We start from the raw sequence: 10,911 nt of genomic DNA on the forward strand, positions 1-10,911 counted from the left end.
AGCGAGAGAGAGAGAGAGAGAGAGAGAGAGAGAGAGAGAGAGAGAGAGAGAGAGAGAGAGAGAGAGAGATTATTTTTCAATACCTTTTTTTTATTATTATTTCATTAAGCACTAATGAGCTAAAGGCTTTTGAAGTAGCCCCAGTCTGAAAATCATGCCTGCTTTCATTTGTCATTAAAGAATCCCTTTAATCTAAGTCTGTCCACAATGTATATTCCAACAGGATGAATAGCTCATTGTTTCCTGTTTGCCCAGAGAGCATTCATTATGAATTTAATATTAAATAATAAAAATAAAAAAAACATTTCAATTGAACTTTGTATTGCTTTATTGTTGCTGAAGGGACATTTATCTTGGACTCTGTATATGTGAAAAATTTTTATATGTGCATGCATGAAAATAATGTCAAATTAGCTTAAACTGGTTTTTGGAACATGGTTTCTGCTCAAACTGTGCAGCCTACCATCCAATCATCTTTTAAAACCACCATACATGTTTTATTTGTATGAAGAGTAATGATGTCAAACCAAAATGTTTATTATTATTTAATATTTTACTTATACGTTTCGTTGAATTAGTTCACCACTGCATGTTGTCATTTCATTTATTGACGCATGGACCTTCACTTCTCCTGAAAAGGCATTGTGTACTTGTTCAGCTTTCATTCCAACTGAACACTTTCTGACTTTGTCAGAAATATGTTTTTAACAGAAAGAAACAACAAAGTATGCAACTGTGGATTAGTTCTGCTTTGATATAATATTCTCCTTACTCCTTACATTTAAACTTTATTTCTGGGATCTGCCCAGAGAGCGTTTATACGTTTTAATTATAGAATCATCCATGGATGTGTAATGCAGACAGGTCTTCAATAAACAATTTCATCAGATTCTGGGATTGTAGGGTGCAAATGGAGGATATGTTCATGTATTGTGCTCCATAAAAGAACCTCCATTGTGCTCCTCTGAGCTTGATAGGTTAACCACTTAAGCACATTTTAAATGGTTCCTGGTGTGCGTGTTAGCTTATACCAGTTGATGCTCATTAGTAAGTTGAGGTACTGCTGCAGCCTTGACGTTTAAAACCGCCCCTAATGGCTCGCAGCATTATATTTTCTGACACAGGCTAATGAAACCTGCTCTCCATAGTTGAGTATTAACAAGCAACCAAGGGAGCGGGATCTGCACACTACATTCATAATACAACAGTAGGAGATGTAATACAGCAACCCCTCGGAAGAGGAGGAAGGTAATTGGTCACTGAACTTTACTTTGGCATGTGTGCTAAATCCCAGCTTTTCTTGAAACCTTTGACAAGGCCCCTGGAGGATCCCAATTAAAGGTGTAATACTGAATATATTGCTTAACACAGCCTTGTAAATAAGGCCGGTCAGTGGAAATGCTTGGCAAGCAATTGCCGGTGCCACTGGACAGAGTCTGGTATATCGATCGGTGTGTTCGCTTTTTATTGAACACCAAATGTTCATGCTAAGATATTGAGTGGTAGTTTTTCCTCAGGTGTGTGCATTTATAAAAACAGCTAGGTAGATTAAATGTATGTTTAATGTAATGCATGATATGGAATGTAATGAGATAATGTTGTTCATGTAAGCCTGAGTTGTGGAAGTGACACGTTTCAGGACCACGGACAGCACTCCTGCTGTTTCAAATGGAGACAGCAGTGATGATGACTTGGTGGGAATAAATTTAGAGACTTAAAGGAAATCAAACAAGTCATTACTTTAGCACACGAGCCTTTAAAGGGGATTCTCTAACATTCAAGCCAACTGAAGGAACAATGGAGATTCTATTTTCCATTATGATGTCAGAATGCATTTTTGTTTTCAAATAGTTTCATTTTCTCCATAGATGAATGAAAGACTTATGTTTGGGAACAACATGAAGGTACGTAAATGAAGACAGAGGTTTCATTTGGGTTAACCACCCCTTTAAGCATTCCTATGTGTAAACTGCACTACGTTTCCATTGGATGCATGTGCTATGAATTCAGTTAGCTGTTGAAACCAGAGATGGGTTTACACTCTCTGCAGTAGCCTAGATCTCCGTTTCTCAGATAGCCTGCTCTGGTTTCAGCCTATCTATTGAATACAAGCACCGAACTTTCTGCACTCAGAGACCCAGCCACAGCAGACTTTACATTCTGAGCTGTGATTGCTCTCTGAGGGCTATTGGTTTATTGCATTATTCATTAGGAATACATTTACTTTTGAATGTACATAATTAGCTTTGAGTGTAACAGTTAAAACCTACCGACGGGAACTGACATCAGCCTAATTTGTTCAAAGTCGACTTTTGTATTATATTTTGAATTTATAAGTGAGTTTAAGGGCTTAGCAGTAGGATTAAGTGCGATCTGTCAGCGAGGCAGGTCTAATGAGCATCTCGCATCACCAAATCCCTTAAACACAACAAAGGCCGCAGCTGAGCTTCCATAGTGATGGTGTTCGGACTTGGATAAAGTGTCACTCTGTGGTTTCATGTGGCTGTTTGTAGATTCAATACTATGAACAGTGTGGGAATCCAAGCTTTCGGTAGCAGATGCGATTTTCACGGTGGCGTCCACCTGTCCAACATTTGCTTCCTTTGATCCACCAGAATCAGACTGAACACCTGCCCACCTTTCAACCTGTGTGCCAGAGCATTGGACTGGGAACCATGAAAGAGGAAACCTGCCCTTCTCCACTCAGACTCCCACCCATCTTGAGGCAACCGTTAAGCATCACTGGACTCTATATTCCAAGGTGAGGATATTCTAGGATCCTGCATTTAAAGGGATACTTCACCCAAAAAACGAAAATTCTGTCATCATTTACTCACCCTCAAGTTGTTCCAAATCTGCATGAATATCCTCTGCTGAACAACACAAAAGAAGATATTTTGAAGAATATGGGTAACCAAATAGTTGATGGTATTGACTTTCATTGTATGGGTACTATGGAAGTCAATGTGTTTAGCTTGAAGGTGAGTAAATGATGACAGAAGTTTTATTGTTGGGTGAACTATCCCTTTAAGATTTAGTTCTATATAATGAAAAGGAGTATTTTGTTACGTTTTAAGGACATAAACATAAAGAAAAATAAGTGTAATGTGACCTAAACTCATTGTCTTTCAATTGTACATAGGGACAACAGGGTCTACCCAAAAAGGCATCATAAAGAGCAAAGCCAACAGGCTTATAGAAAGATGGCTTTCAGTTATCGGAATGAACATATCCCTGCAGTCATTAAGGGACATCAACACTTCGGCTTCGGAGGATCTGTGTTGCCTGAGTAAGCATTGCTAATTCTTAAGACATATCTATTGAACACAATTTAATCAAATTAAATATTACATTGGTTAAATTAATTTCACAAATAACTTATAATATTAAATGATTGTAATGAATATTATTTTGAGTTATTTTATTTTAAACATTTTTAATTTTGTTTTTAATATTTTAAGTGTATTGTTTAATATACAGTATACAGTATACTGTATATATATATATATATATACATTTGAATTAAACTATTATTTCATTAAAATTATGTAAATAAAATATAGAACTGTTTAATGTTTCATTTACATAATTGTATTTTATTAATGTATTTTTAATTTTATTTACATTATTTATAAACATAATTTTATTTGTTTTATTGAAAAGCTGATAACGTCTTCTAAATGCATGCCTTAAAAGATTTTCAGAAATTCACAAATTTGAATGTGCTTACGTTTAGGTCTGTCATCATTGAGCAATATTATGACCTCACCCTCACCAAGAAGAGTAATGTCCGACTGAATGACCAGCTGTAAGTTTTCACAGATTCTCGCTTGCTAATTTCACACAATAATCAAATTAGCTTATATTATCATTATTGATTTATTTATTCTTTTGTTATGTATTGATTCCAGGGTTCCCAACCCGACGGACATTGACATGAGGTAAAATGATGAAATTTAATTTTCTGTTTTTTCTTTTGCACACCTTGCATGCTGTATTTATTTATTTATTTTCCTTACACTGTGTGTATCAACTGCACATTAGAATAACACACATGCTCTCTTCTCTTCTACTCTCTTCCTTTCATCCTGTTGAGTAACTGGTTTTGCTGTCAGGCATGGATGGATCAAGGATAGAGTGAAAGCACAATCTTTTCATTGTAAAAATCCTGAGATTTATAATCCTGTGTGTGTGTGTGTTCTTACAGTAAGAAGATGATTAAAGTCGATATTCCGAGGGAACATCCTTTCAGCTCCCACATCGCCCGGTATCCCGCTATGTTTCCATCATACCGATCCCTACCAGTCCAGCCCTCCAGTGCTTCTGCTCCTGTAGTTGTGTGGCGGCATCATCAATGGAGCAAATAAACTAAATAAAAGCTGAATAACAAAAAGAAATTATGTATTGAAACAGTTTGTGGACAAAATGCATTTTGTGATCCAGACAACCCCTTTCACAAACAAAAAACATACATCTCATTCAAAGATTGAGTCCCTCGCAAATATATGTGCACCCCTGCCCCAAAATATAAACATCAGAATCATTATAAACTAAATCATTTATCTGTAGCTCTGTCAGGTGCAGACAGTTCACTGAGTTCTGAGTCGGTCCTTTCTTTTTTCTATTTAAAAGGTGCTAGAATGACCTTAGCTTCACTGAGAATGGGTTTCTTTTTTATTTCTTTTCAAACAAGTGAAAAGCATGTCTCACAGCAGCAATGTCCTTGAGCGTTTGCAAACACACATTCTTTCATTCTCCAAGCATCAGTGCCACCTCTGCATTCGGAAAGCTGAAGAATGACAGCAATCTGCATTTTAGCTATTGTTGGAAGTTTACAGAGGGAGAATCAATGCACATATATAAAAAGAATTAACAGAGTGACCTAGACCTTCTCTGAGCAATGGACCATAGACATTTTTTTCTGTCACTGTTAAAATATGTCTTATTGATACTTTCGTTACGTGTATAGTGTACGTGATGTTAATTGAAACTTGCGTGTGACAGAGATTGTACCCTTGGAAGTTGCTAAAACCAAACATTTATACATTAAAAGGAAAATATACCAATTCATGATGACAGTTGTAATCTAAAAAAAAAAAATCCAGGAAGAGGAACAGCTGGCATAATATGTGGGTCTAAGAGATAAGTTATTCCTGTTGTCATGGAGACGACTGACTCTTGACCTCAAGTGCCACAACTGAGGATACGTAGAGAAGAGGCGGTTTTAAGAATTGATAATGTCCTTGTGTAAATTTTGTGCCTTTAATATATATATATATATATATATATATATATACAGTATATATACTGTATATATATATAGCTGAAGAGTTGTAAAACTCTTTTACAGAATAGGTCATATTAATCTGCTTGTTACTTCTGACTTCACATGTCATCAGATGAAAAGTCTGTCTCTATTTTGTCATGTGGCATACCTTACTGCATGCGCAATAATTATAGACGGCAAGCGTTTTTCCTGCTTTCTGCGTGTCTCTTATTGAAAATGACCTGCAGTATACAGTTGCCGTGTCCGAAGTGTTGTTTTGTGGTACCAGTTCATGAGCGGACTACCGCGATTCTCCCGATTAACCTGGGCCTGCAGTTTCTAGAAGAGGGTGGTACTCTCTCTAATGAGTAATAATACTATGACTTTGTTACTCAGGCCCTGTCCAAAATGGCACTTCATGTCCACTTGCAGTCTTCTGGACTTACAATGGCTGCTGTGTGCGCATGTATGTTAAGTCCACAGGACTGTGCACCGTAGGGTGTCCCATTTGTCATTTCAGAAGCCCCTTTGTGGCCAATATCCCCCCTTGATGTGCACTTTTGCCGAGTCCACAGACCCATGAGCTCCGCAGCAGACTTCTACTCGACAGTCAAAGCGACATTACATCACAAAAGAGGAGAAAGATCACGGGAGGCTTATTGTTCCATTTGGGACATGGCCTCATAAAAAACAAGTTACGATTGCTTGATTGGTTTGAGTACCATAAGCAAAAGAGTTTTTAAGGCAGGACCATTCTTAATAGACTTTTCACTCATTTCCCTCACTTCTGCAGCTATCTTTCTCCTTAGTTGCATTCACTAATTTTCCAAAGCCATTTTGAATGTTGAATTGTCAATTCCATTTTTTTTTTAATTTTGAGAGAACATCACAACATCACATAAGTTTGTTTCATAAATTGATGTTGATTTCCTAAAATGGTTTTGTTTGAACTCACCATTATGATGATTAGTGTTCCCACGTGGTTAGGCACTTGGAACTTTTGGAACATTTATTTTACCATAATTCTCATCCTATTGATGCAGTGATGCAACAAAAAAATATGTTTTATTGACAAACACGTTGAAATGATTTCCCCAATCAGCACAAGAGGAGGCCTGTGTATACACAGGGGTTAAAGTGGGCCGGAACGGTCCGGAACTGCGTTCCGCCACCTCAGATAAATAAATAAATAAATAAATAGATTCATTAATCTCAACGAATCACGCTGGTCCCGAGCTGGGCCGACCGACCGACCAACCTCCCTTCCTCCCCGCTGAACGTGAGCGATTACAAATGCGTGAAATGCACTCACGGTGGTTGAGCGCGGTAAAGTTAGTTTTAGGTTCGATATTTCGCCTGACATTTGTTTTCCCTAGCCACTGTTCTATAGGGTCTTACAAAGATATCAATAGCAGGATTAGTTTTAACATTATGTAACCATTGTATATCGACGTGAAATATTCGTTCAAAATCACCTACGTGCATTAATGCTGCATATTTATACCTGAGAATGCTTTGACGCGTTTGCACAGCGCATGATGAGGGAACGTCTGCCAATTCCACCAACTGCGTTAAACGTAGCCTATAATTTTTATTATTTAAAATTACTTTTCAAATTCCAAAGCTTGTAGAAGGTTACTATTGGCAATTCTGACCTGGTAGCCGAGTATATTAACTTGTTTAAGAAAATGATTCATAAAACATATATATCAGTTAAGCCTATGTTTACTTTCTTCACTGACACAGACGAAAATGAAAAGACTATCAGTCAAAGTTCAGCTTTAGGAGGGGAAGAAATAGGCCAGGATAAGGAGACTGAGAGAAAAAGAAAGATGTAGATGAGGAGAGAGCAGGTATTGACAAAATAATCTAATGCACACTCAATGACATGGTTTTAAAGCTATTTATTATCCATTTTTTGGGCCTTCAAAAGTCTTAAATTGCACATTTGTAGGTCAGAAAAATCAAAATTTTCTCGGGGGACCATGCCCCCGAACCCCCCTAAATACCTCTCATTTTAAAGGGGTCATATAATGCCATTTTTGTACAAGCTAATATGATTCTTTAGGGTCTAAATTAAAAGTTTGTAATATACTTTAATTAAACATTCTCATTAGTATTGTAAGAAAACACTTATTTTACCTGGTCAAAAACAGCTCTGTTTTCAGCACGCCGTTTCAGTGTATATGACTTTAAATGATAATGAGCTTTGCTCACTCCGCCTCTTTGTTCTGTGCATACACCATTTGTAACTAGATAACACAATAACCATAACGCGTTGTTCAGTATAAACGTGGGATTATGAATTATATTGAGAACGTCATACATAGAAAACATGCCGTAATGTACCCTGAGTGTAAACCTTAGACGCATTCATTGTGAAGCGTGCAGCTAGCGATTTGCAAAGATTAATATATTAATATAAAGTTTAATAAAACGTTACACTCACTTCCGTTCTTCTGGAGATTCAGCAGGAACACGAATATCTGGTACCAATCCATTTTTCATGAGCAGCTTCTTAGCAAATCCAGCTTTATACTGACCCTCAAAGCAGTCTGGTGTGTGAAATGATTCGCGCAAACATGAAAGCATTGACGTTGCTCGTGGGGAATATAAAACAAACTCAGCCGCTGCGTCTTCAGCGGTTCAGATTTAGGAACATTAAAATGACTGCTGTGTTCGTTATTACACCCAAGAACAGAACACCACAATCGCTTAGACGCCATTCTGCTCATAGACAGTGCTCCAGCATATCAACAATGAGCGCGCTGGTCCGCGCGGACTATGATTGACAGCTCCCTCATGAGCGAGGGCGGGTCTGTGTTGAAACGCTCTGTCAATCAACAATCGTGGGAGGGGCGTGCGAGCTTGTGACGTCACAGGCTCGAACGGCTTGATTTGAGGCAGGGGAAAACATATAAGGAGATTAAAACAAAACCACTGGATGGATTTTTATCATTATATGATGGTTGTGTACAGACACTGCCAACACACATCTCAATACAATCAACTTGTAAAAGTGCATGTACCATTACATGACCCCTTTAATGCACGTCTGTGGGTGGGGCTGTGGATGATAATTATACCAAAAAGTATTGCTATACCACAATACTCAATATGTTGTCCCACGGTGAGCCTGTTTTCCCTGTTGCACCTACACAAAATTTGAGGGTTCCCCCACCTGCCAAATCCCACTTTAACCACTGTGTATACATAGCCGACTCACATATGTTCCTCAAAAACTTTTCTGCATCCCTCCACCACCTCACTCTCTTCTGTTTCCTCCCAGTCAGGGGTATGGGGGGGAGCACACTGGGTTCAGGCCAAACTCCGATCTTGGACCCTTCCCCTCGAAACAGCACACCAAATACCCAGTAAGCAATAGCCATCATTTCACCATCTAGGTTAACTATAGACCCAATATAATCGGGCTATGAGTACTTCTAGCCAAAATAACCTTGAATTTGGTTACATGTTGGTAACCAACGGGATACCCCATTATGGGGTCAGATACAACATTTGACTTTGTCTATTCAAGAATAAATTGTACATATTATCCTATGTACATGTTGCAGCAGTGTGGGTAGCGGACGTCTGTGATTGTATTCACATTTTGGCCTTTCAATATAACAGCCTCTGAGAAACTCAAGGAAATGTAAAAAGTGTTGCAACCGTCCCCACTCTCCTCTATTCTTTTTATTTATACTTCAGGACCTTTTTCAAACAAGTGAAAAGCATGCAATGTGTGTCGGCCCACTGGTTGTCCTTGAGCACTTGGGTACACAGATCCTTTCACTGAAAACTCTGCATACAGAAAGCTGAAGAATGACAGCAATCTGTATTTCATCCATCGTTGGAGGTGTATAAGGGACAAAAATACAGCAAAACCAGTAATATTGTGAAATATTTTTACAATTTAAAATAACTGTTTTCTATTTGAATATATTTTAAAATGCAATTTATTTCTGTATTGGTAAAGCTGAATTTTCAGCATCATTACTCCAGTCTTCAATGTCACATGATCCTTCAGAAATTATTCTAATATGCTGATTTGATGCTCAATAAACATTTATTATTATTATCAATGTTGAAAACAGTTGTGTACACTTTTTTCAGGATTATTTGATGAATAGAAAGTTCAAAAGAACAGCATTTATATGAAATAGAAAGCTTTTGTAACATTATCTACCGTTCAAAAGTTTGGGGTCAGTAAGAGTTTTTTTATTTATTTTTTTGGAAAGAAATTAAAGAAATTAAAAAATGTATTCAGCAAGGATGCATTAAATTGATCAAAACTGACAGTATAGACATTTATTATGTTGCAAAAGCTTTCTATTTCAGATAAATGCTGTTCTTTTGAAATTTCTATTAATCAAAGAATCCTGAAAAAGAAATTGTACACAACTGCTTTCAAATTTGATAATAATAATAAATGTTTCTTGAGCATCAAATCAGCATATTAGAATGATTTCTGAACAGTGAAGACTGGAGTAATGATGCTAAAAATTCAGATTTTGATCACAGGAATAAATTACATCTTAAAATATATTCAAATAGAAAACAGTTATTTTAAATTGTAAAAATATTTCACAATTTTACTGTTTTTGCTGTATTTGGATCAAATAAATGAAGCCTTGGTGAGCAGAAGAAACGTCTTTTAAAACATAAAAAAATCTTACCGTTCTAATAATTTTGGCCACCACTGTATATATATATGTGTGTGTGTGTGTGTGTGTGTGTGTGTGTGTGTGTTTGTGTGTGTGTGTGTGTGTGTGTGTTGAGGGTTGCTTAATGTTTATTGCTAGACAATTAGATAATTACACAAATCAGGTTTTTAAACTGGATTTAGACATGTCCTACATTTTGGTGTAAAAGCTCATAAAAAATGAAGCTTATAATAATATAATATAATATAATATAATTCAACATGATATTTTGTTAACGTGACAGTGATAAATGATATTGCTGAATATACGCAAGATCTCTACATACCTTCAGCTTTTAGGAAACTGCTAGTAGATAATGAGACCACAATTTTGTAGTATCTTAATTCCAACACTAGATGGGAGAATTGTCTTTCTTTAGAAATCTTCTGTCAACTGAAACAAAGTCCTGTGTTGCAGTGGGTTTTATTTAAAACACCCCCACCCCCTTTGTCCGAGACCATATTTAAAAGTTGTTCTGTTCTTCTGTTGTAATTCATTCATTCATTCATTGCATTTAAGCAATCAAGGTTTGTATAACTGAATTTTAAATAAGTTTGCATAGGCCTTAGTTGCCCCCCTGGCTGAGAACCACCGCTGTAGAACGTTTGTATTGATTATAGCAGTACTAATTGAATTATTCATAAATAAAAGTTTTTTGCCTACAGATGTTATCTTAATTAGAGGCAGTTACAACATGTAGTGTCGTTTAATATGCTGTAAATATTTTCACAAATAAGACAAACATCGATAGTGTAATGTTGCTAAAGACTCAACGAACCACATTTCACCAGTATGGGGACTTTCTCAAACTGTAGCCTATGCTTTGGAAATGTTGGGGGATTGTGGATGCAGTCTGTTTTAATGCTGCGTGATTATTGTTTGCATCTAGTTTCTGGTGGAAGCCCACACATTTCCAGTGCAGTCACGCACAAACCCACT

At 36.9% G+C, this 10,911-nt stretch overlaps 1 protein-coding gene across 1 annotated transcript; it reads left to right on the forward strand.

The window, feature by feature from the left end:
- Positions 1 to 2,101: 2,101 nt before the first annotated feature.
- On the forward strand, positions 2,102 to 4,376 carry LOC130070498 (uncharacterized). The gene is made up of 5 exons (XM_056234913.1): positions 2,102 to 2,761; positions 3,143 to 3,289; positions 3,737 to 3,808; positions 3,912 to 3,941; positions 4,208 to 4,376. The coding sequence occupies exons 1-5, from the start codon at positions 2,559 to 2,561 to the stop codon at positions 4,365 to 4,367; spliced, it is 612 nt and encodes a 203-aa protein (XP_056090888.1). The 5' UTR covers positions 2,102 to 2,558; the 3' UTR covers positions 4,368 to 4,376.
- Positions 4,377 to 10,911: the final 6,535 nt, after the last annotated feature.

The sequence above is a fragment of the Rhinichthys klamathensis genome, unplaced genomic scaffold, assembly GCF_029890125.1.
Source record: "Rhinichthys klamathensis goyatoka isolate OS25496 unplaced genomic scaffold, OSU_Roscu_1.1 h1tg000407l_1, whole genome shotgun sequence".
NCBI classification, from domain to species: Eukaryota; Metazoa; Chordata; class Actinopteri; order Cypriniformes; family Leuciscidae; genus Rhinichthys; species Rhinichthys klamathensis.